The sequence below is a fragment of the Natator depressus genome, chromosome 1 (genome assembly GCF_965152275.1).
Source record: "Natator depressus isolate rNatDep1 chromosome 1, rNatDep2.hap1, whole genome shotgun sequence".
Taxonomy (NCBI): domain Eukaryota; kingdom Metazoa; phylum Chordata; order Testudines; family Cheloniidae; genus Natator; species Natator depressus.
The window spans coordinates 224,395,083-224,422,371 of NC_134234.1; the positions used below are offsets into that span (position 1 = coordinate 224,395,083).

At 42.3% G+C, this 27,289-nt stretch overlaps 1 protein-coding gene across 2 annotated transcripts in view; it reads left to right on the forward strand.

Moving 5' to 3' along the window:
* KIAA0930 (KIAA0930 ortholog) overlaps positions 1–27,289 on the forward strand; it is a 137,589-nt gene that overhangs the window by 95,211 nt on the left and 15,089 nt on the right. The window contains exons 3-7 of one of the 2 annotated variants that reach the window (XM_074936484.1): positions 18,333–18,440; positions 19,777–19,854; positions 20,753–20,854; positions 22,350–22,490; positions 26,679–26,873. In XM_074936484.1, the coding sequence (XP_074792585.1) occupies positions 18,333–18,440; positions 19,777–19,854; positions 20,753–20,854; positions 22,350–22,490; positions 26,679–26,873 (624 nt within the window). The remainder of the gene's footprint in view (positions 1–18,332; positions 18,441–19,776; positions 19,855–20,752; positions 20,855–22,349; positions 22,491–26,678; positions 26,874–27,289) is intronic. The other variant, XM_074936493.1, reaches the window with a different exon arrangement.

The window sequence follows — 27,289 nt, forward strand, 5'->3', positions numbered from 1 at the left end:
ATGGTAACTTAGGTACAAGCGATCATGACTTTATCACATGTATAGTATGCAAACAGAACAAAGTCTAGACTGCTAATATACTTGGTGCTTTAAAGGGCCCAATTTCACAAAGCTGAAAACAATTATGAGCCAAATCAGCTGGAAGAATTTAATCAGAAAAAAATGTGAATGATAATTGGGAATTGTTTAAGAACACTTTACTGGATGCCCAGAAAGTCACAATTGAGGAAGAAGGCTGTATTGGTTTTTACAAAGCAACCTGGTTTAGAGCAGAAGTGAAGGCAACTATATAAAAAAAACAAATGGAAGAAAGGATAAGTTGGTAGTAATGAATATAACTCAGAAGTTAGGAATTGATAGGGGAAGCAAAGGGACACAAGGAGAAATCTATGACCAGCAGAGCAAAGGACAATAAAAAAGGAGTTTAAGTTTATTAGAAACAAAAAGAATCCTAATGATATGTGGGCCATTACTAGATGGAAATGGTAGAAATATCAATAATAATACAGAAAAGGCAGAAGTGTTCAATAAATATTTCTGTTCTGTATTTGGGGGAAAAACAGACAATGTATTTGGGGGAAAAACAGACATATCATATAACACTCTTTCCATTCTGCTAGTATCTCAGGAGGATGTTAAACAGCAGTGACTGAAGTTAGACATTGTTAAATCAGCAGGTCTGGATAAATTGCATCCAAGAGTTTTTTAAAAACAGGCTGGGGAGTTTGTTGGACTGTTCATGTTGATTTTTCAATAAATTTCGGAACACTGGGTGATTCTAGAAGACTGGAAGAATGCTAATATTGTGCTAATATTTAAAAAGAATGAACAGGATGGCCTGAATAATTGTAGGCCTGTCAGTCTGACATTGCCAGGCAAAATAGTGAAGCAGTTGATACAGAACTTGATTAATAAAGAACTGAAGTAGACTAATACGTATAACAATTGCCAATCAACATGAGTTTTTGGAAAATAGGTCCTGTTAAACTGTAATAGACTTCTGTAAGGCATATAACTTGGTACTGCACGACACTTAGATTAAAAAAATTAGAAAGATATAGAATTAACATGGAACACATTAAAGGGACTAAAAGCTGGCTAAGTGATAGGTCTCAAAATGTTGTTGTAAATAGGGAATCATTATTAAATGTGTGTGTTTGTAGTGGGGTCCCATAGGGATCGGTTCTTGGCCCTATGCTATTTAACATTTTTATTAATGACCTGGAAGAAAATATAAAATCACTGATAGTTTGCAGATCACACAAATTGAGGGAGTGGTAAATAAGGAAGAGGACAGGTCACTGATCCAGAGCTGCCTGGATCACTTGGTAAACTTGGGTGCAAGCAAACAGTATACATTTTAATATGGCTACATCTAGGAACGAAGAATGTAGGCCAAACTTACATGAGGGGGACTTTATCCTGGGAAGCAGTGTCTCTGAAAAAGATTTGAGAGTCGTGGTGGATAATCAGCTGAACACGAGCTCTCAATGAGACACTGTGGCTAAAAGGGCTAAGCTATCCTCGGATGCATAAAAAGGAGAGCCCCCAGTAGGAGTAGAGATGTTACTTTACCTCGATTTGGCACTGGTATAACAGCTGCTGGAATACTGTATTCAGTTCTGGTGTCCAGAATTCAAGAAGGATATTGATAAACTGGAGAGGATTCAGAAAGAGCCACAAGAATGATTAAAGAATTAGAAAACATGCTGTATAGTGATCGACTTAAAGTAAATAGATTGAGCTCTTTACCAAAGAGAAGATTCGGGGTGACTTGCTCATGGACTTATATGCAGTGTTGTTGTAGCCATGTTGGTCCCAGGATATTAGAGACACAGGGTGGGTGAGCTAATAGAAGTTGGTCCAATAAAAGATATTACCTCACTCCCCTGGTCTCTCTCATAGACTTACAGACTTTCAGGCCAGAAGGGGCCATTGTGATCATCTAGTCTGCCCTCCTGCACGTTGCAGGCTGCAGATCTCGCCCATCTACTCCTCTAATAGACCCCTAGCCTCTGACTGAGTTACTGAAGTCCTCAAATCATGATTTAAAGACTTCAAGTTACAAAGAGACCACCATTTACTCTGTTTAAACCTGCAAGTGACCTGTGCCCCATGCTGCAAAAGAAGGCGAAAACCTCCCAGGGTCTCTGCCAATATGACCTTGGGGGGAAATTCTTTCCCGAACCCAAATATGGTGAGCAGTTAGACCCTGAGCATGTGGGCAAGACCCACCAGCCAGACACCTGGGAAAGAGTCCTCTGTAGTAAATCAGAGCTCTCTCCATCTAGTGTCCCGCCTCTGGCCGTTAGGAATATTTGTCGCAGATGGGCCACATGCCATTGTAGACAGTCCCATCATACCGTCCCTTCCATAAACTTATCAAGCTCAGTCTTGAAGCCAGATATGTCTTTTGCCCACACTTCTCCCCTTGGAAGGCTGTTCCAGAACTTCACTCCTCTGACGGTTAGAAACCTTTGTCTAATTTCAAGCCTAAACTTGTTGATGACCAGTTTGTATCCATTTGTTCTTGTGTCCACATGGTGTTTAACCTAAATAACTCCTCTTCCTCCCTGGTATTTATCCCTCTGATGTATTTATAGAGAGCAATCATGTCTCCCCTCGGCCTTCGTTGGTTAAGCTAAACAAGCCAAGCTGAGTCTCTCTCATAAAGTAAGTTTTCTATTCATTTGATCATCCTAGTAGCTCTTCTCTGCACCAGTTCCAGTTTGAATTCCTCTTTTTTTAAAAATGGGACACCAGAATTGCACATAGTATTCCAGATGAGGTCTAACCAGTGCTCTGTATAATGGTACTTCCCTGTCTCTACTGGAAATACCTCACCTGATGCATCCTAGGATTGCATTAGGCTTTTTTACGGCTGCATTACATTGGCAGCTCATGGTCATCCTGTTATCAACCAATACATCCAGGTCTTTTTCCTCCTCTGTTGCCCCAACTGATATGTCCCCATCTTATAACAAAAATTGTTGTTAGTCCCTAAGTGCATGATCTTGTACTTTGCATTATTAAATTCATCCCATTTCTATTATTCCAGTTTTCAAGGTCATCCAGATCATCTTGTATGATATTCCAGTCCTCCTCCGTATTGACAATACCTTCCAACTTTGTGTCATCTGCAAATTTTATTAGCCCACTCCTACTTTTTGTGCCAAGGTTATTAATGAAAATGTGAAATAAGATTGGTCCCCTGAGGAACTCCACTAGTTAACTCCCTCCAGCCTGACAGTTCACCTTTCAGTATGATCCATTTTAGGCTCCCCTTTAACCAGCTCCTTTTTCACCTTTCAGTTCTCATATTAATCCCCATCTTCTCCGATTTCACTAATAATTACCTATGTGGAACTGTATCAGATGCCTTACTGAAATCCAGGTAGATTAGATCTACTGCATTTCCTTTGTCTAAAAAATCAGTTATCTTCTCAAAGAAGGAGATCAGATTGGTTTGGCATGTTCCACCTTTTGTAGAACCATGTTGTATTTTATCCCAATTTACCTCTATGTCCTTAACTACTTTTTCTTTCAAAATTTGTTCCAAGGCCTTGCATACAATTGAGGTCAAACTAACAGGCCTGTAGTTTCCCAGATCACTTTTTTCTGCCTTTCTTAAAAATAGGGACTATATTAACAATTCTGCCATCATAGAGTATGACCCCTGAGTTTATGGATTCATTAAAAAACTTTGCTTGATTAGTCCTTAAGTACCCAAATGGGGAACAAATATTTAATAAATATAGGCTCTTGAGTCTATATATTTTATGATCCAATGGTTGGAATTTGACTAGACAAAGTCGGACTGGAAATAAGATGTAAATTTTTAACAGTGGGCATAATTAACCAGCAGAACAGCTTATCAAGGGTTGTGATGGGTTCTCCATCACTGATGATTGTAAAATAAAAATTGTGTATTTTTCTAAAAGATCTGCTGTAGGAATTATTTTGGGGGATGTTCAGTGGCCTGTGTTAGACAGGAGGTCAGACTAGATGATCACAGTGGTCCCTTCTGGATTTAGAATCTCTGAATCCATGAATTCTGCTTTACATCAGGTAAAGGTCTGGCTCAACGCTATTTTTTCCTCCCTCCAAACTTCTGTTGTTTTTGGATGCCCTGACATTGCTGCTTGTGTACTGCTGCCATACAAATAACTATAGGCCATGTTGTGTATCTCTACATAAATCTGTGTGGGTTAAAATGTGCCAAAAGATCTGCTACAATTAAAAAACACATGTTACCCTAATCCCGCTGAAACCCACACTCCATAGGGTACTGTTGGAAAAGGGGGCATGGTTTTAAAAGGGCCATAAAAGAATGCATTACATAGAAAAGGCAACATCAGTTCCACAAGATGCTGGTCTAGCCCCTGAATTTCGTTATGTGGTGATCTCGCATGCATGTGAGATGTCTCCTGCCACTGGAAAGTTGGGCTTGGCTCTTTCCTATTATTTCTCCCGAGCATTATTATTTCTCCCGAGCATTTTCCGGTTCTGTAACACAGTAGCTGGCCCATTAAGCATCTTATATAGGCCCAGACTCTGATGCTTATAAACATGCTCAGTATCATCTTACTCCATAAGTAGGTCCCACTGAATATTTTATACATGTATACAAGAGAAGGAATGGGTACATTGCCATGCACCTTCTGTTTTTAGAGGTGCATCTGTAGTTCCAGTTGTGATTTACTCTTCTGTGACCAAGGAAACTACCAACACTCTAAGTAGTGACTTGGGATATTGGACTGTGGTCTGCGGATCTGCTGGACCTTTTGTACTGGGGAAGCTGTTTCTCCTCGTAGTGCTGGAGTCTTTTGCGGGGAGGTGGGGAAGGTTTGTGGAGGTGGGTTGCAGAGGACATGTGGGAGGAGAAGGAGAGCGGCAATTGCGAGAATGCTTTACCCTAGGTTTAGCTGTTTATTTAAAAGTATACATCGTTGTCAAAGTAAATCAGAGCTGGTCAGGTCCCTAGAGGTAAGAAAGATATGTGTAGTGCCTGCTCTTGCAAGATGTTGAATGCTTTCAACCTCTGTTGATGGTACTGAGTAAGATTGATCTCTTAGTTAGGAACAAAAGGGTCAAAGGAAAGTGGGTTATTCTTGTCTTTTTTTGATGCAACAAGCCTCTCTTCTGGTGCTCATCTCTGGGTATCATTCCCCTGACTAGGCTGGGAAGGGTGTATATGAGATGAATATCTTCTTTAAAGCATCATCAAAGACGCTCGTAGCTTGTGTGGTGAAAGCATATTCCATCGTGATCTAAGGTCCTGATCCCACAAACATTGACACGTGCTTAACTTCAAACACATATAATCCCACTGAAGTAAATATTAATGTTAAGCACACAGTTAAGAGTTTTGCAGGAGCAGAGATAACTAGGTCCTTTCTCTTGGGACTCTCATATATGGGTTCTCGCAGGAGGGTCATGGACACCCTGTCCTTCCCTTAATGTCAAATGGGGGGATGAGGAGGGGTTCGCAGGGCAGTTCCAGCTGAGAACCACAGCTCTTGTTCATTCATTCCCCTGTTGGGATGCTTGAAGGAGCCACTGCACCATGCTGGAGATACACCACTGGATTAGCTTTTTGCCATTTTGGTTTATCAGAGCATGGAAGATCCTGGGAAAACAAGATACCCTACAGACAATTTTTAGTTGGCTGCAGTTTTATTGTTCTATGTCAGCTTTATTATTACAAAAAGAAAAAACTTTAGGAAATTAATATCCGTAGAAATTAAACTAATTTGATTTTGGTTTTGTTGTTGTTCATGACTGAACTTTGCCCATTACACAAGCCAGTTCACAATTGCATCATCGCTGGAGGCTTTGTTAGGGCTTTAGAGCCAAGAGTCTAGTTGCCATAGCTACTGGGAACTGTACCTTCTTGTATGTGGGCTCCAGTCTGCATTCCAGGGGCATCAAGTGCAAACTGTAAGTGATTGAGTGTATGTGAGAAGGGGGAGTGGGTTTTTACTTTTGTCTGGGTTTTGTGTTTAATAATTCTGCAGCACTAACTCCAGTGAAAATTAAAATGTCCGGTACTTTCTAAATAAAAACCCATATCACATATAAGTTGGGGTGGGTTTGTTTGTTTGTTTTGGGGTGTTTTTTTTTTTGCTGTTTCTAGAGAGTGATGTGCTGATAAACACAATAGTCCCTTTGTAAATTCAGTCTGGATAAATATTGTAGGCAGGGCTGGTAGTGTCACCTATTATTGTTAAGGTTGCTGGACATTTCCCATTATAACATACTGTTTTATGTTAATTTTCACTTTCCGAAACTTCAACAATTTGGGCTGAAATTTTCCATGCTGAGTGTCTGTCTAGGGCTGAATCTTTTCTGAGAGTGAGGCTAGGGAAAAATACATTGGTTTGCCCACATTAAAATTTGGTGACCCTTTTTTAATGTATTTATTTATTTATTTTTAAAAGCTCTGACCCACCCATACCTTGGAACAGACTTCAACTTTCACAGTGTAATGGCTTTTGTGTGTGAGACGTGCCTTTGGATATACACAAGAATAGCAAATCAAATTAAGCAAGTTATAAACCTTTTGAAAAATTGCAGTTCACACACTCAGTGAAGACTTTCTTAGGTTTTTGCAGCTAAATTCCACAAAGGCTCTGTCTGCATTAAGGATCCTCCATCAGGGGACTGAACTTTCCCTGCAACTGCAGTTCTGGGGTTCTGTGCTTTGGGGCTGGGCTGTCTCTTCTGTACTCTCAGTGCCCTCCCTGCTGATGCCCAGGCAGTGTGGAGATGGAAGCTGGCTGATTTGAATGCAAAAGGGGCAAGAGCTGGACTGGTGAGGGTTGAGGGAGTAGATAGGTTCGGGGTGCTGTGGGGTGGAGGTAATAGAAGGAAACTGGAAATTGGGAGGATAGACAAGACTGGGTTGGGCAAGGACGTAGGCATCTAGAGAGAGAGAAAGATGGAGGGGAGGACTTGGAGCCAGTGGGTGCGGGGAGATGAGTTATCTGGGCAGGGAGGAACCGGTGGGGTGCAGGAACGGAGGAGTGGGGGTGGTGACATAGATCTGACAAGGAGATGGGGGTCAGCGGAGAGCTGGGACTGCCTGGGCAAAGAGACTGGAGAAAGGAGTTTGGGGGCGAGACTGGGAGCCAGGGAGGATGGAGAACATGAGTGAGGTAGGTGGCAACTGCAGCCTGAGTGGGGGAGACAAATGGGAGAAGGACCTGGGAATGGGGGTAAACTGGGAATGATTGGGCAAGGAGACTAGGAGTAGGAGTGGAGGGGGGAAATTGGGCCTGGGCCAGGAAGTTCTAATGGGCAGTCTGGGACTGGCCTGAGAAGACTGAGGAGTAGAAACTGGGACTGGCTTGGTGAGGAGAATGAGACTGGGACAAGGAGCCAAGATTTGAGACAAGGACAGGCTGGAGAGGAAGGGGCAGAGGGAGTCAAGCTTGGGGGAAATGGACAAAAGAGTTGGTGACCATTAAACCATGCACCCTTCGAGAGCCTGGAATAGAACCCAAGGTTTGTGAGTCTCACCATTCCTCTGCTGTCAGCAAACACCTGTGACACCCACTGGCAGAGTGTCTCTCTCATCCCCCTCTAGTGCTCTTCTACTACTGCCATTAGATCCTCTGTTAGCTGGAGTGACAGAGGTCTGTGGGTTGGATATAAAGTTTCCAACCCTGCTGATGACACGTGGGTATCAATATGATGCCACTTGATGCAATTTTTTGCTCTTTATAAACCTAGGAAATTATACACTCACACAAAACCTACGTTGAGAACGTTATTAAGGTCAGACACTCAAAAGCTAGGAAATGCCTGTGTAATCTTATTTCAGCACCCTGGTGCGTATGAGTTATGATACCTTCTTTTAATTATATGATCGCATGCTATTTATGATGTGCTATGATGGGGCAGTTCCTACTGGAGCAGTCTCAATGCAGCCATGCTACTGTGTGGTGAGGAGGGCCCCAGAGCTATTGCAGGGTCTCCACGCACATCCCATGGTCCCACTAGTTTTGGCGACAGCTTTTGTGTGTCCCACAGCCTCTTTTCCTCTCACCATCCAGGATGATAGAGGGGAATCTCCATGAATAAATCCTCTCAAACATTTCCTAACACAAAACACCCTCCCAAGGCTTCTAACCTGGGCCCAGGCTGGCCCTACCCAACTTATCGACTCGTTTAGTCCTGACACCTGCTGAAAGACGTGATAAACTGTTCAAATCATAGTGGAATGGTCTAAATCAAGGCAACTAAATCACTTTAAAAATTATTTAAATCAGCTTGATGCTTTGTAAAATAATTTTGAAAATTTGTGCTATTGCAACTTTATTTTGAAATATATAATCAGCTAAATTATAAATGCGCCCATTTCCTTTTAATGCCATTATTGGTAGTGATACGGGTAGTTGAATTTTACAGAACTGCTATAAGCAAGGGAAAAAAAGAAAGCCTTGATCCTTCAAACACTTAAGCACGTACATAGCTTTACTAACATGGATAGTCCTGTTGACTCCAGTAGGATGACTGGTGATTAAAGTTAAGCATGCACATAAGCATTTGCATTGTTACCCATTTTGGCCTTAGAAGCTAGTCAAAGTTTGGGGCCCTGTGGGTTGTTTCCACTGGAAGGCGAAAATGATGGAGGAGTCTAGTACCTTTGATGCAAACTTATTTATTTATAAAGAATGTGCAAAGTCCTGTTTCCCTGACAGGAGGTCATGTCTTTGCTTACTTCCTCAAGCTCCTTTTAGCCGGCTTGTCCAGGCTGTGTGTGTCTTCTCGTGTGCACACATACACATACAGTTGAAAAAACAAGCGCAAAACATCCTCTTTAGCAACTTATGAGTATAAAATAGGAAGAAAGTAAAGAACTAGAAACACATAAAAATTCGGATTTAAATGTCAAAAAGTCATTATTTAGATTTTTTAAAATTAATGTTTTTAAATCATGATGATTTTTATTTCTACTGATTCAGATGCAACAATAGAATACAATTAGACATCTAATCCAGAATAACTGCTCTTTGCCATTGCATATATAATATCAGCTAAAGTACAAACACTTCATGAAGCCTTCTCTAGGTTTTATAGACAAGATGGGGAGAGTCTGGCACCGCTGCCACCAGTTGTCCCGGAGTCCCCGGGCGATGCTCTGGAACTGCTCTCCATGAAGCCAGTCAGGACTCTGGGGAAGTCTCCTTTCTGTGAGCAACCTGTCTTCAGGACACACAGCTCACACAGCTATCACCTTCCTGGGTCTGACCTCGGAGCATTCAGCATCCTCTGCCCCACAAGTGAGCTGTAGCTCACGAAAGCTTATGCTCAAATAAATTGGTTAGTCTCTAAGGTGCCACAAGTCCTCCTTTTCTTTTTGGCTAGGAAAGATAATCTGCTGGCTGAGTGAATGATACAAACAACCCAATATCCTTTTTCTCATCTTGAATGAAAATCCAGATGAGAAATCATACATAAATCTCTGTTTATCTAATCTATTCCATTCTAATCCATACGTGATTATAAAGAATACATTACAGCCTTACAGAAATCAGTTCCTCTGTTTCCAGAAAAAACTTTACCAGCCTTAGAAGCTATTTCAGGTTTCTCTTCATTTATTTTTGAACACATTCCAAGTGCTCGTTATGATTTTGCTTGACTGTTGCCTCTTGAATTTATTTGTATAGCTGATCAATAGCATTGGTATCCTTAGTCATTAAAGCAGTGTAATTAGGGTGGCCACTCATGCATCCCCAGAATACTGAACATCAAGTACTTCCGGGAACAGCATAAACCTTCCCCCGCTGGCGTGATCTCACACACATGATGTGTGCAAGGTCATGCCAGCAGGGTGGGGTGCTCTTCACAATGTAACACCCCACCCTCCCCCATCCAATACCGGACAAAACCATGTCTGGTTTTGTCTCAATACCAGATGCGGGGGAAAACCTTAGAAAAGCAGGATTTTCGGGATCAAAACAGGACAAATGCCCTGCCTAGGTGTGATGATCCTATATTTGGGCTAAATTGGTTTTGAGAACAAATTCAAGCACTGGGGTTTTCTTGGTTTGTTTTTTTTCAGGTTACTTGCAAGAAATATATAGGAAAATGTAAGAAAACAAAGGAATTAGAGACAAAAGCAAAGGGGATGTAATGTTCTGCTCGGGTTTGAAGGGCAGACCACTGTAGTTATATCCATAAAGCATATTTGACCGTGCTTGATATATCTTGTCAGCATTTACCAGCACATTTTTGTTGTTCTTAAATATCTCCATAATTTTTAAGAGGTCTTTGTTTTGTTCTTGTAAATGAAATATCTGGCTCTGTGCTAGATTAAAGACTGGTAAAATGTAACGTTGCTTCATGGTCCTGATTTATAGCTATATGCATCATGGTGTGTAAAAGATAATGCGCATCGATTATTCCTGAATCTGATACAAAAGCTGTAAGTACCACATAGGTTGAATCTTACTTGTGCAAAACTGCTAGTGGAATGAAGGCATGACGTGTCCTGGAGAACAGTTGCTTCCAGTGGGCTGTTTGTGGATCTGTGTGTGTTTGCCTACAGACTGTGAAACAGCTCATTACTTTTTGACAGGTTGCTGATTCACTCAGTGATACTGTGCTACACAGGAAGCTACTTAATGGAAAAGGCATGCTTTTGGACCCCAGTTCAGCTAAGCATATTGACTTCAATGGGTCTGCACATAGTGCTTAAAGTGTGTGTAGGAGAGGGGACAAATAATAAAAATTGGTGTGGGTCGCTGAGAGATACACTTTAAGCACTGTTTTACAAAAGTTCCTACTCCCAGATTGATAGACACCCCCCACACACACACACACTTTTTTCAGACTACTTTAAGCACTGTTTGTACATGTGCTTAAAGTTAAGCAGATGCTTAATTGCACTGCTGGATCAGGACCTAAGTTTTTTGAAGCATGTTAATGTTGTGAAGTCAGCTAAAAAGACTTCTCACATTGGAAAGTATAACAGCTTCCTTATCTCTCCCTCCACTCCCCCCTCAAAAAAGTAATTTAACAAAAATTGATAGTAAAATCCTAAATCTAGGAGTTTTCAGTCTTAAAGTTATAAATGGACAATGTGTGTCAACAGCCTGTTGCATTAGTATTGTGGGCTCAGCACAAACTGGTCAGTTTATTTGGGTGCCTACCTGTGGGTGTGGGGTGTGTAACTTTGGGCATCCGAGTTTAAAAATGTTGGCTGCATTGCCATCAAATGGCATACTAGACCAAAACAAAGTTTGACACCAACTTTTGGTTCAGTGTATAGAAGCATCCCATTGTTGATCAGAATACTTTCTCTGCACTGTGATGGAGTGACTGCATCTGAAATATAGCATTGACCTGTGGATACCTCATTCCTAGAAAGAGACTGATAAAATGGAAGAACAATATAAGTGGCTGGAGAGATCAACATACAAGGAAGGATGAAAAGAATGAAACGTCTAGTTTGGCAAGGTAACAGCTAAGATGTGGAGGCAGGACATAACTTCTCAAATATTTGAACAGTCTTTTGAAAAAAGAATAGATAAATCAGAATTATTTCGGGTAGTAGCTAAAGGTGTAAGTGTTAGTAACTAGGGAAAAATTAATAAAGGGAACATTTTGGATGACTATAAGGAAATCTTCCTTATGTTGAGAGAAATTAGGCTGTGGAATAGTGGAAGTGGTGATAATGCCATTGGCTGGGACATTTAAAAACTAGTCTGGACAAATCACACTAGTAAATTTACAATAGGGAATAATTCTGCCTTGGCAGGGAGGTGGACTACATTGATTATATATATTCCATCGTTAATTTCTTTCACCAAGAAAACTTAAAAATCAAGTACCTATCTGGGTGCTTGTTTCACTTCGTAGATGGGAATAACATTTTACCAGTTGAACTTGCAAGCATATCTTTGTGAGTGAGCTTTGCCTCATCTCCCTATTATAAAATAGTTTCTTTGTTTTTGGATCTGAGCGAGTAAACCAAGAGACGATGTAACCTCTGGAGAGAGCTGCAATCCCCCTAGAGTCTGCAAAAGAGAACCAGAATCTGATTTGCTGAACTGTTTGTGAATACCAACAGCTCACTACACCCTATTTTACCTCTCTTGCGCCCCACTGTCTTCTCTCCCCCCCGCTGTTTTCTGATGGTCTGTGCACAGTCACGGGTTATCTACATGGTTCTAAGTGACCCTGTGTAAGACAAACCCTCTGTGATGTCCAACAAGTCAATATTAGAGCTGAAAGTAGATCCAAGGTCTGGTGCGTACTTCCTTTCTTAGGAAGACTCATGTACTAGTGAAAATCCAACAGGGTCCAAGAGTTGTCCTGTTATAATACACTTTTGAAGAATATTCTCACCATCCATCACAGTATTGCAAACTTCAACTTTCTAAAATCTTGGGATTGACTTTTTTAAAAATACCTTTTGGGTTCTTATTTGCCTTCTAGTTCGTGAGCCTTCAGGTCACATTTTCTAGCTTTTTCCACAACCAACAGGGCTAGACACACATTTTTGTTTTTTAAAATGAAAGCTGAGATTCTCATGTATTTACATGTCTCCTGGAGCTATGGCTTAAAGAAAAACACCAAATATCATGAGGCTCACAATAAAATCATGGGAGTTGGCAACAGTGACCTACATAAATCCATATACAATAGAACCTCAGAGTTACAAACACCTCAGGAATGGAGGTTGTTCATAACTCTGAACAAGACGTTATGGGATGCTTCTCAGGGCAGACTGCTTGGAGCAGGGCTCACAGCTGTGCCTGCGAACTTCAGCGTTTTCACCTCCTACCTGTAAGTGGCTGCCCAACAAGTAGGGGTGGGGACAGGCAGCTGGTTCTAACCCCCTGGCTGCCAGGGTGATGAGTGAGACACCCTGGGGCCTTGATGTCAGTTGGCATGCGGTGCAGGCTGTGGCCCTTTAAAACTGAGCTGCTTCTCCAGGGCACATTGTCAGGTAGGAGCTTGGGTTCCAGCAGCTCTCACTGCAGGCCAGGCTCCAGCAAGAGCTTGTGAAGTTTCTTTCCCGGGCTCGGACTTAGCATGCAAGCTTATCTCCCTCCCGGGGGGAAGAAGGAGGGAACTGCACGGCCGTGGCTTACAGGAAAGTTGCACAGACCCCAGCGCCACTGCTGCTCGGGGGCTGACAGCTGTGCCTATGAAACTCAGTGTCTTTACCTCCTACCTGTAAGTGACTGCCCCCACCCCCAGGTGGCAAGTAAGGGGATGGGAGTGGGGACAGGCAGCCCAGATGTGCCTACCTTTAAGATGCAATACAGGCACAGTACAGAATTTGCTGAGTGTGGGTTTGGGGGTTTTTTGGTCTCCCCTGTTGCCTGATTGCTTATTTCCAGTTCCAGGTGGTGTCTGGTTGACTGGTCAGTTTGTAACTCTGGTGTTTGTATCTTCGAGGTTCTATTGTAGTAGTTTTATAATGCACCAGGGGCCTGGAGAGGTTTTGCAGCAATCCCACTGCTTGATGATATTTCTCAGTGCATAAGGTTATGTTGGTGAATAAAATGTCAGCCTTTGGTTTCCCACACTGTCAGTCCCTCGAGCCTTTAGCGCAGTGCTAAACTCTCACTTTAAAAATATAAACGGTCACTGTTGGGCCTTTATTCTGATTCTTTTGGGATAGAAATTAAGACCCTTGATGATAATTTTGAAGTAGATTCTAACATATTGTTCACTTTGTTTCATTGACACTTGCCTTCTGCCCATTTGCTGACTAGATAAAGTGGTAGGGGTTTAGGTTTGGGGTTTTTTGATATTTTGCAGCTTTTTTCGTGGTATTTGCAGACAAAGCCAGGAAGATGAATGAGAAAACTTGCATATAATCCATTATGGACTTTCTAATGTTGATTTTTGGATCCCTTTAGTGCACGGATCAGCTTTAAAGGATAATGTACCAAGGAGCTTAGATCTCTTATAGAATTTGTTGTTTTAAACAATAGTCATTAACATCTACTAAGCTGTGAAAGCTTGGGTGCCAGGATGTTTAAGCACTGTATGCCAGAATGTCAGTTTACTTAGATACTTTTTTTTTTTTATGAACTCCCTGTTGGCTGATCATATAAATTTTGTGTATGACTTGAATGAAAACAACACTATTTGTTCTTTCATCCTTGGCTTCTCAGCTGAGACTTCAAGCACTGGGGGCCAAGTGGTAATGTGTTTATTTGTCCAACAGGAACTGGATTGAGACTGTTGATTTATTATCACACATGAAGTATCAAACACCCATTGTTTGGTGGTGACTTTCAGTTCCCACTATCATTTTCTCACCTACCGGTCCCCAGTTGCACAGAGAGCTAGGATTACTTCTGGAGCCACAGAATTTACAAGGGATACAGGGTCCCAAGGGACTACTTTACTTCAAGAAGTCTTACAGGATCATTTTTACTGTTTTTTGAAAGTAGGTTTTGGAAACTAAATAAAAATAGAAAAAATGTGTAGAATTCATAAGGTGGTTATAAGAAAGTGGCCAATATTTCCAGATGTGCCTAGTGATTTTGGGTGCCCAAACTGAGACACATTAATGAGGAGGAGGATGGTCCAACCTTCTCAGTGACGTAGGCCACATGGATAGTTGTATGGCGCATACATGGGCCACGTACAGAGAAAAACGGCATCCTCCATGCAATGTTCGCTCATATGGTGCGTGCAAGGTCACACCATGTGGCATACACCATTTTGTAGAGTGGGTCTGCTGTGGGGGCAGACACATTTGGGGCTGGATGGAATCATCTTGTGGGCTGGATTCGGCCCACAGGCCACCAGTTGGACCAGCCTTATTACTTTGTGCGAGTCAAGCCCCTGTTAAAGTGTCTCAAGTTGGGCGGACAAAATTCAAGGCACCCAAAATCTCTAGGCACTTTTGGGAATTTCAGTCTCTTACTGTAATCACCAGAAAAGTGCCATTAGAGCTGGTTCATTCTCCTGCTATTTCCCTGGAGGTGCCTAGTAACATCAATAGGTTCAGAAGCATAAATCCCCTACATGTCAGCTGGAGATGAACTATCCCCGCATAATAGAAAACATTAAGTCGTTCACTTGTATCTTTCCTTAGACAGATTAGTGGGTGTTCCTCAGCTCTTGCCCATGATGATTGCTTTCTCTGCTTTTGGGGAGACATTGTCCTTCTGTCCATGCGCTATTGGGTGGCTTTCACGGTCAAACCTAGAGCTCTGTATAGTGTTAGTTATTACCCAGCCAAAATTGTGTTCTGATTTCCCTAAATACATTTTCTTTGGGGGATAGTGACACTAAAGTAAAGGACCATGGCAGTAATTCACTGAGATGCAGTGTCCTCAACCATATGTTTTACTGCTCACAAAATCATCTTATAAATGAGTATACAGGAAAAGGTATCAGAGCTGATTAGAATCCCCTTTATCTTCTTCTCCATTTCTATAAGTTAAAGGACATGAGGAAGGGAATATGTGAAAGCAGAATAGAATTTAGGTGCAATGAATGTAGTTATTGAATATAAATACTATAAAGCATGAATCATTTTTCACAGGTATCTTGCAACACTTTGATAAAAAAACATGAACATCTGGTGACTTTTGTGAAATGAGCTTTGAACTTTGCTGCTGAGAGACAATTACGTTCTGATTCTATGGCACTGTGTAAGAATAGGACTATGTATGGGAGAGTCAACTAACCTAATGTCTTATAGGAACCTGTACTGCTTGATCTGTCTTCCCCTGCATAGTCAGCCCACCGTGACCTCATTGCTTCCTTCCTTGAGTCAGGTGGACACTTTCCATTTTCCCAAGGGGAAGTTTGTCAAATTGTGTAGCCCTGTGAACATCCTACCTCTGTGCTCATAGAATGTGTCCAACTTGGAACCCCGAGTGTACAAATGTGCAGCCATCCTTAGTTTCATGTTGGAGTGGATATATATGAAAATACTGCTTTGCATTTTACCCTTTTCCTTTCTTTTTCTTGTTGCAGCCTCCTATCTGCAACTCACAATTAATCTCTGGAACTCATTGCCACTAGAAATATTGGAGGCCAGGAGCTTAGTAGGATTTTAAAAAGGGATTAGCCATTTAAGGAAATCCTTTTTGAAAGGTGTTTATAATGATGATAAATTCATATGGCGTATGCTCATTCTTCAGGACATAAACCAACTGACAAGCATTAGAAAAATAAACTTCCTCTATGATGCAGGTTGTTCCATGACTGCCAGTTTATGGTGATTCTTATGCCTTCCTCTGAAGCATCTAGTACTAGCCATTCTAGCATATTCAACTAGATGGCTGGCCTGGTCTACTATGGCAATTCCTCCTGTTCTAGCCTTGCCACACTCTTGACACTGCTGGTACCAGGAGTTTCTCCCATGTCTCTCCTACCATCAGGAATGTTCTTTATGAACCTTTCTACCTCACTGACTTTCTCCTCTTTGGAAATCTCCCATGGGAAAAAAAATTATCAGCCTTATTAATATATTCACCAAAGAGTGTCCCAACTTCACCTTGTTTATACCATCTACAGTTTATGGTCTGGCACTATATAATTCTATAAAGGATTCTGAGATGTATCTCCTGTGAAAGCTGATTTACAGAATAATGTTTTATTTTAGTAACATAAAATTGTTTTTCAGACCTCCGGATATCTTGATTTTGATTTTTGCTGCCTGCTCTGAAACACTCTGCTACCTCATTTCCTTTCTTCTGTATATGTCAGCCTTCTTTCTAGCATTGTTCTTTTCAGAGGATTTGAGTTATGTTTAGAATTAACATAGTGCTGGATCATATTTTCTGGGGTGTTTGTCTTGTGGTTTACTCTCCTATTCTGGCTTTTTTTTTTTTTTTTTTTTGCGTTCTGTTTTTGTTTTTTAAAATTCAGTGGTTCTCCTCTTGCCCCAATGAAAACAAAATAAAGGTGCATGAGTGGACGCTTCTTAGCTGTACCATGCCATCTGGCATTTTCTGGACACTCACCCTTTTGTAGTAAGGAATAGATTCTTTTCAGCTATTTTGGTGTTCTGTCAAATAATAGCTTGCAAACATATAAACAAATATTTACATAACAGACCTGAATAGCTTCTTCGGAGATATTGTATGTATTCAGGTCTATTGGTCATGTTCCCCATCAGATTATTTTTAATATATGCTATCTGATAGATCCAACTACACTGCAAATTCAACATATTGGTACTGTGCCAAACACAGTCATCATTTTATAAATAATACATGTGCACTATTCAGGTTTTAATCTTCATATCTAGGCCATTGTTCTCATTGTCATCATCTGTAGTTTCATTGGTGTGGGTTTTGCTTTATGTTTGAGTTCAGACTTGTGATCCTGACAGATCCCCAATGGTAAGCAGAGCCAGTACTTGGTGGGAAACCTCTAAGGAAAACCCAGGGACTATAGGAAGTGATGTAGTAGATACTCATTTTTCAGAGTCAGTACTGAAACTGCGCCCCAAATGGTAATAGATGATACTGTGCTGGAGGGTCTCTCTCTGGGTGAGATGAAAAACCCAATTGCAAGTAATGTGGTCAGTAAAGATCCCCTAGCACTTTTTGCATGAATAAAGAGGTGTGTGCTGGCCAAATTCTAGTTTGTATAATTACATTCTACCTACGTTTCCCTTGTGATTTCAAATGCATACAATATTCCTCTTTGCTTTCTGTCCATTGTAAGCAGAATTGCTACAGAGTTGAAACAGTGCACCCCAAAGGTGTTTCACTAGTGGGTGAAGTGATTCCTTACAAAGCACTTTCAAATCCAGTGGAATAAAGGTATCTCTACCCCGTCAGATGCCTTTCATTTAGGATTCCTACTGCTGCCCCCATCATTCCAAACAACAACCATTAGATTACATTATGCGTTAATTTGCTGACATATTTCACTTACATGGTGCCATTATCCTATCCCTTTTTTGTGAGTATCTTATTTATGTGTTTGGTTAAAATATGACTAGCCAAAGCTCTAGGCACACACGTAAACTTTACTTGTACAATAAATAAATGAGACCAATGTCCAAAACTAAAATCCCTTCCAAATTCTCAGAACTATAAAAGCATTAGAAAATAGCACTTCAGTGTATCTCCTGGGTCATCTAGTCCAATCCCTTGCTATTGCAGGCAACTACTATCTCTCCCACATTCCCTATTCTACATTCATCCCTTACCTGCAACCCCAGAAAAAGCCTGCAAGAAGAGCTGGCTTTGCCTGGTGACTGAGGGTCAACAAATCCAGGCTCTGGCAGACAAACAAGGCAGCAAATTTCAAAGCAGAGGTTCAAAGTATAATGCACACGAATGGGTGTTGTATATCATGTTTATCCAGGATGTCTTGTTTTCTATCAGCAGGTTGAAGTTGAAGTTTACCGTAGGGATTCTAAGAAGCTTCCTGGCCTGGGTGACCCAGACATGGATTGGGAGGAGAGCGTCTATCTGAACCTCATCCTGCAGAAGGTCACAAGAACCTCTTCCTCTTCTGATGTTCACTTTAGTCGCACAGACTACTCATGGTTATAGGGGTTTCAAAACCAGCTCTGGTCTACAATGTAGTTTGAGGCACTTGAGCAATTAAAGAAAGCAAAAAAACAACCCATGTGTTTCATTTTGACTCTCTGGGTCTGAGTGAACATACCGAACAGATGAAGTCACCATGTTTTGTTTAGATTTTGATAGCTACATGATTCAGACCTAAAAAACATAAATCCACTAATGTTCAATGAATCTGTGCTGAGGTCTGTAGCCAAATGGGAAAATAGGTGAGCTTCACCAAGTGATAAGAGAAGACAAAAGCAACATCTTCATTAAGATTTGAAATGTTGATGCAGCTGTGAAACCGTTTTGAGCTCTCGCCAGTAGCACCACTGCGTTTCCACTGAGTTGCCACTTGCCAGCTGCTGGCAGCAGAAGTTTAGTAAGCCATTTCTCGTTTGGAGACATATGAAAGTAGTCTAGATTGTTTGTTTGTTTTTGTTTTTTGGATTAATACATGGAGTGTTTAGGTAGTACATGTGTTATATTGGAGTTTTTGGGAGGCTGATTATTTTTATTATAATCATTCCAGATCCATACCATATTTTGTTGATTATGATCTCAAAATGGGAGACCTTTCATTAATGGCACGTGTACTGAGTTGTGTTCATTTTCCTTCTTTCTCCACCAAAAAGACTAATTCCAAAGCTGCTCCTCAGAGAGCAATTTTCACCGTTAATTTTTTATGTAGAGTACAATAGAACCATTTCACTGCAAGTCAGAATTCTGAGATTATCATCACAGCTGGGAAATGTTTGTTGCAAATTTTCTCACATTACATGGCAGGGTACTTTGTCTGTGGATATTTCCTGGGTGTTGCCCTTTTTCATTAACGTTTCCATTGTTTCCATGCCTAGGGAGGTGATTTCCTCCATTTCAACCTTAAACTAAATACTACATATGGCACACCTCCTCCTCCAGCTAACCCCTAACCTTACATCTGAATAGAGTGCTAGAGGGATTCCCACACTCCACATCCAGAGTCTATTGTACCCCATAGCAAGGGTCTTTGCAGAGCTGATAGATATTGGAGTAATGGTCAGAATAAGTGTGTCTTGGCTATGAATAAAACAGCAGTGGTTTCAGTGTGTTCAGTGAGCTGGGGCAGAAAGGACATTGGAACACAAAAATGTTTTTCTTTGAAGCCAGACAGAAAGATGAAAACCATGAATGTAGAGTGTTTTCTGTTTTGTGCACTGATACTTAGCTCTGAATGTCTGTTTTCCCCACCACCAAATGACACCTCTGTCATCTGTTTCAGCTGGACTATGTGGTCACCTGTGCTGTCTGCACTCGCTCAGATGGAGGGGATATTCACATTCACAAAAAGAAATCTCAGGTGAGAGGATCCTACTATTGTTGAGGCTTCAAGGACAAACATTTTGCACCCAAACTTCACCACCCCTAAGAACTGTATAAAAAACAGGGCAGCGAGTCTCAAGTTGTGGTCTATGAAGCTGCTTCACAAAGGAGATGCATGAAGTGACGTTTTCTAATAGTTACATCCCAGAGCAGAGCTCATTTAATTTCTCAGAATGGTTTTTTGAGGTTGGCTTAAAATCCAAAAAAATCCCCACTCCAGTGCCTCTCAGCGTCTTTGTTTGTTGGGTGTCTCTCTTTTTGATGTGAATCCAACTGTGATCAAATCTGAACATCGCCCTAAAAGTATCAGGGTATCAAAACCAGAAGAGGACAGAACCAAAAGGCAGCTGGGAGAGATTGTAGCACTGGGGGCTGTAGGCAAGGAGAAGAGACTTGATCCTACTAAAAGGTCAAGTCTACACAGAGGCCAAAAATCAACAGCACAGATATAAAATAAGGACAAGAAGCAATGGGCTTAAATTGCAGCAATGGCGTTTTAGGTTGGACACTAGGAAAAAACTTCCTGTCAGGGTGGTTAAGCACTGGAATAAATTGTCTAAGGAGGTTGTGGAATCTCCACCAATGGAGATTTTTAAGATGAAGGTAGACAAACACCTGTCAGGGATGGTCTAGATCAGGGGTCTGCAGCAGCATAGACATAAGGGTGGCATGGTGTGGGGTGGAGATGGGAGGGGCATAAACTACTACAGACACAAAGAAGTTTGAGAACCACAGGCTTAAAGGAAGGTGAAATTCCCCTATAATATGCCCTTCGCCAGTTCTGCCATGTTTTACTATGGAGTTGTTTTTAAGTATTCATAATTGTACATACGTTGAAGAAATAAGGTAGATAACATCTTCAGAATTTCTTCCAGCAAGTATTTGCGTCTCCAAGCAAACACCCAATGGACAGCAAAGGAGAGGAATCAAAGATCAGCTACCCTAACATATTCTTCATGATCGATAACTTTGAAGAGGTGGGTCTGTTAGAGCAGAACATTTTCCTCATTTTTGTCCTGTAATCTCCCTTTCCTATTGTTTGTCCAACTTGATATATCCCCACCCATATATCCCTGCCCTGGGCCACAAGGCAACAGTTTACGTAATTAGTCTTCGTGGAGCCCCCAACCATGGTCCAGCCAGCTGGGCAAAGCCATGATTTTTTCCCAGAAACATTAATCTGATGTGACACACCCCAGGGGTACCCAGGGTTAGTGAGGCACCTCACCACCACCTGTCCTTAGTGTTGAGGCAGCTTTTTCTGTGCCTGCTGTGAACCAGCTCCCTGAATCCACCAGCCTCTGGCAACATGAGCAGTACGTTCCAGGCCTCCGCAGGCCTTGCTCCCTCTGTGCAGTGTAACGAAAGGCACACGCCAACGCCTGAGCCCTCTCCGGGTGTTCCCTGGAGCGTCCAGCCCCTCATCCACTGAACACTCACAGAATTACCAGGCCTGCTCTTCCCAAAGGAACAGTACACACCAGCGTGTAGAATTCAGCTCCAGACCAGCACTTTGCTTGGCACCTCAGCACGGAGATATATTTGCAATGAAAACAAAAATAGTTTATTATCAAAGACTAGAGATTCAGGATATAGTGAGTAAGGATATTGGAAACAAATGGATAAATATAAAACAAAATCATAACATGCTTTCTCGTAACTAAACTTAGCTAACAGGTCATCCTCCTCTCCAAAGCAGTTTATCTCATCCAAAGTCCTCTTCAGAGTTTTCAGCTGAGGTTGGCTGAGACCCTGTTAGCATGTTTGCATTCATGAAATCCGTTTACTTCCTAGGTGCAGGATGAAAGGGGTATTTTCTTTGTCTTCTAGAAATACCCCAGACATCATTATCTTTGCTCATAGATAGAATAACCACCTAGGCCTTGTTTTTTCCTGTGTGCTCCTTTCCTGCTGAGCTTACGTCTTTAATATTTGATTTCATATGTAAACGGGCAACCATTGTGTTTAACGGTACATAATTTACGGTACAACAGAGAGATGTGCGTTTCTTACCTCCTGTCTGGAGGAAAACTGGTTTTTCATCTTTGTTGGTGGCTGATCCCTTGATACAGACTTTACAAATATATTTTCAGTATATAGACATAACTCCTTATATAGTATCTGTACGTACATTTCACAACAGTATTAATGACCAGTGTGACACCGGCTTTCATTTGAGACCTCACATGACATTCTGTGGTAAACTAGAATGTACACTTGAAACTCATGAGTTTTCTGTAACTCCTCCATACCCCATTACCAGTTGGCATTAAGAGGTTCCTGGGTTGCACCTTAACACCCCAAACTTTCTGGGTATTGGAAACACAGATCTAGATCTGAATTTTCCAAGTGGCCTCTGTCTGTACAATGGGCTGAAGTAAAACCATGGATCCTGAACACACTTGAGCTATATCTAAAGTATCTAATCACTACAGCTTTTCCTTTGTTTCGTTTCCTTGGATGCAATGGCAGGTGTTCAGTGACATGACCGTGGGGGAAGGAGAGATGGTCTGCGTGGAGCTTGTGGCCAGTGACAAAAGCAACACCTTCCAAGGAGTGATCTTTCAGGGATCCATCCGTTACGAAGCACTCAAGAAGGTCTATGACAACAGGGTAAGACATTTCCTACCCAGAGAACCTCTTTTGCAGCAATAGTGGTAGTGAAATTTCCATGATGTTTTCTATACTATTGATGCTGCCAGCTTTTTGTCTTCTCAAGCTACTTATGCTGAGTGCCTGATAGTCTTCATGGCTATGAAAGTTATCAGAAAGGGCTGTACGAAAATCCACTAGATTTGGTTCACACAGCCATGGTGAACTGAAGTCATCAGAAGAGTCAGGCAGGATTTGTAACTCCTGATGTTTGCTTGGGTTTTAAAATTGGTAGGAACCTAAGAAATCTAAGTGAACCTGGTGTGAATCCTAAGAAACTTGCCAGTTCTGTAATAAAATGAATGCTTTGCTATACCACTTTTTGTATGATCCTCTTCTTTTCAGAGAGCTCCTAGGTACCTATAGTTATCTTCTAAGAGCCAGGAAGACCCTCTTAGCTTTTTTACATCTGTTGGTTTTAACCTTCCACTGGTGTGTCTTGTTACATAAGTATCTCTCTCTCTCGGGTGCACTCTGTATGTCCATGTGCTTTGAAAGGACTCCTGCAATTTTCTTAGCTACTGAAGTATTAATTTGCTATGGAAATGTGAATATTACCAGTAATGGCTTATAATTCACATTCACTTGGTGTAGAATTCCAGAGAGAGTGAGAGCCTGCAAGAGAACCTCCCAGAGAGAGCAGCTCTGACAAACATGCTAAAAGTTTATCTTAACCAGGGGTGAAAGTAAAATTGAAAATTTACTGGGACAGGGCCAGTTCCGGCCCCTCCAAAAGGGGCGGGGCCTCTGGCAGAAGGGGCGGGGCTGGGGGGGTCAGCGTCCCCCAGCCAGCCCTTCCAGGCTGTCTGGTCCACGCCGCTCGGGGCTCCAGCGGCGATTTAAAGGGCCCGGGGCTCCGGCCGCTGCTGCTGCTACTGCAGCAGCAGCCAGAGCCCTGAGCCATTTTAAATCACCGAAGCCGGGGCAGCTGCTCCTTCCCCCCCCCCCGCCCATGTTGGCAGCCTGGGGGGCAAAAGGGGCAGGGATGATAAAGCGCTGCCACGGCATAAAGCTGCTGCCCCTTTTTTGCTCCTTCGGCAGCCGCTTTTTACCATTATGCTGTACCGGCCTATAGCGCCTTACTTTCACCCCTGATCTTAACTATACCATAAGCTCAAGCTAACTCTAGAAGACGTTAAATCATTGGCTAGGCTTTATGTTTTGGAAATTTAAATTGTAAAAGATACATCTCTGCCAAATGAGAGCAAATTCCAGTTCACAGAATCATAAACTTTAAGGTCAGAAGGGACCATTATGATCGTCTAGTCTGACCTCCTGCACAATGCAGACCACAGAATCTCATCCACCCACTCCTGCAAAAAACCTCTCACCTATGTCTGAGCTATTGAAGTCCTCAACTCGTGGTTTGAAGACTTCAAGGTGCAGAGAATCCTCTAGCAAGTGACCCGTGCCCCACGCTGCAGAGGAAGACGAAAAACCCCCAGGGCCTCTGCCAGTCTGCTCTGGAGGAAAATTAATTCCCAACCCCAAATATGGCGATCAGCTAAACCCTGAGCACGTGGGCAAGACTCACCAGCCAGACACCCAGGAAAGAATTCTCTGTAGTAACTCAGATCCCACCCCATCTAAGATCCCATCACAGACCATTGGGCATATCTGCTGCTAACAGATGAAGATCAATTAATTGCCAAAACTAGGCTATCCCATCATATCATATCCCTTCCATAAACTTATCAAGCTTAGTCTTGAAGCCAGATATATCTTTTGCCCCCACTGCTTTCCTTGGAAGGCTGTTCCAGAACTTCACTCCTCTGATGGTTAGAAACCTTTGTCTAATTTCAAGTCTAAACTTCCTGATGGCCAGTTTTTATCCATTTGTTCTTGTGTCCACATTGGTACTTAGCTTAAATAATTCTTCTCCCTCAGTGGTATTTATCCCTCTGATATGTTTAGCGAGAGCAATCATATCTCCTCTCAGCCTTCTTTTGGTTAGGCTAAACAAGCCAAGCTCTTTGAGTCTCCTTTCATAAGACATGTTTTCCATTCCTCGGATCATCCTAGTAGCCCTCCTCTGTACCTGTTCCAGTTTGAATTCATCTTCCTTAAACATGGGAGACCAGAACTGCACACAATACTCCAGATGAGGTCTCACCAGTGCCTTGTATAACGGTACTAACACCTCCTTATCTCTACTGGAAATACCTCGCCTGATGCATCCCAAGACCGCATTCGCTTTTTTCACGGCCATATCACATTGGCGGCTCATAGTCATCCTGTGGTCAATTCTCAGATCCAACAGTCTGATTCTGAATCCAGCAATATATGCATCAGTTCACCTGTTAGACCAGGGCGGGCTGTACCTTTTCTATTTTGACTCCATAGACTCTCTCTTCTCCCTGTAACAAGTCGCTGACTCACTGAGGCGGTGTCTCCTGCTGATCATCTGGGAATTGGCTCTTTTCCAGCCTCGGAGCGCCCTCTGCTGGCCAGTGTCTTGCCTGCCTCAGGCCCCCGTGTCCCTCCCAGACCCCAGTGCCCTTTACCTCAGGGTTCTGCCCACTGCAGTACACCGACACTCTGGGTCTCTCCTTCCCAGGGGAACCCCCAACCCTCTACACCCACCTTGCCTCAGTGGCTACTGCCAGTCCTCATCTAGCCCCCTCTCATTGGGGCAAACTGCAGACGGTAATGGCCACTCATCATTGGCAAGGGGGTTGGACCAGCTGCCTTTGCCTATCCCCGGGCTACACCTCTTTAGTTCCAGTACCAGCCTTGGGCCTTTAACAAGGCCTGCAGCCTGGGGGGTTGCCAGGCTGGAGCTCCCCAGCTCTTCTTGCCTTTCCCCAGCACTGCTCCGCTTCAGGTACCCTTTCTCCCAGTCAGCTAGGTCCTTCTCCCTCCAAGGCAGGAGAGACTGACCCAGCTCCTGACTCACAGCCCTTTTATAGGGCCAGACCATGGGACTGCTTCTCTAGCCCACCTATACCAAAGTTGTGAGTCTATGGTTTTGTACAATCAGAAGGTATGTCTGCACAGTGCGCAGAAGACACAATAGAGTGGAAAAGGTCTAGTGGAAAGTCAAAATGTGATGTATATAATGCATAATAGCTAAGGAGTGTCCCTGCATATTGCTAATGATGTGTGTGTTTGATTTCACTGCTATTTCATGTTGTTATGTTAGCTGAAATAGACTAGTTAGATCTGTTAAGTTTCAGAGTAGCAGCCGTGTTAGTCTGTATCTGCAAAAAAAAAAGGAGTACTTGTGTTAGTCTCTAAGGTGCCACAAGTCCTCCTTTAGATCTGTTAAGTACTCAAAGTTGCAGACTGGGGTGGGGGGGGACTCTAAATCTGAACCGTGGATCCATTGTCATTTTTTGCTACTACTTGAGGGAAAGGAAGAAAATGTGACTGTATTTTTGAAAGCTGCTTGGTTTCATTTGGCCATATTAGTCCCTGGTATAACTCATGTGACTCATTTTTCACCAGGAATAAATTTGACCCACTATCGTTCAATGCTGAGAATTCTGAAACACAACTTTGGGAATAAATTCCCATTTATTCCAACAGGCTGATCCTTGACCATTTTGGGACCCACCCCTTTTTTTACACCCGTTTTCTCTGCTATCTGGGAATTGATCCATGATGTCTGGTGTGTTTGTTTAAAAACTATCAGGTTAACCTTTGTGACAGATTATATTGTTGAGGTTAGTTGTGTATTTGGACTAGTCGGCTCTTTATTCTTGCTAGGCAGTATTGCCTAGTGGATAGGACACTGGACTGGGAGTCAGAAGACCTGGGTTCTATTCCCAGATTTGCTACTGATCAACTGCGAGGGAATTGCCTGAGCTCGGTTGCCTCAGTTTTCCTATCTGTAAACTGGGGATATCGTCCTCCTTTGTAAACCACTTTGAGAACTACAGATGAAAAATGCTATATAAGAGCTAAGTGTTGTTCATTATCTACTGCTATTTATTATTTTGATTTTAGACCATCATTTTCAGAGTGCACCCAATCCCTGATTTGAAATGTAGGCCTTAATGTTTTGCTTTGGTGTTATTGTGTGATGCTTAGATGCTTACTGACAGGCACCTGTACAAATGTTCTATAGAATTATAGTGTAGAGCAAATGTATACCCTAATGTTTAGCAATTCATGTTACATGCTTCTTTCCTTTTCTGTGCATTGAAGGTGAGCGTTGCAGCGAAGATGGCTCAAAGGATGTCCTTTGGCTTTTATAAGTACAGCAACATGGAGTTTGTACGGATGAAGGGGCCCCAAGGTAAAGGACATGCAGAGATGGCAGTGAGTCGAGTTTCAACCGGTGACACTTCTCCATATGGAACGGAGGAAGATTCAAACCCAGGATCCCCTGTGCATGAGAGAGTAGGTAGTATATGGAAATACTGGATGGATGAATAAACATTAATGCACCTTGCTTCAGAAACCAATATGTGGGCCAAGGCTGTGATTAGTCACCTGTAGACTCTGAAGTTTGCTTCTGCATGTTGTGCACAGCCAGTAGGTTGGTTGCTTTCTGTGCCCGTTGCTCTTGACCAGGTAGGGGATATAGAAAGTTATCAGACTACTCAACAGTTTTGGAGGGATATTTTAATGAAGCAATAGTCAGGGTGGTGCAAGTCAAAACTGAGGCCCTGTCTCCTTTGTGCAAAATCAAAAGATCCCACTGCAATTTCCATAAGAGATGGGGTTTCCCTTCCACAAGGTGCTGTAGTAATGTAAAGTATTTTGTGCATTACTACTAAACCTAGTAGGACACAGCACAACGAGGAGGCGCTTCC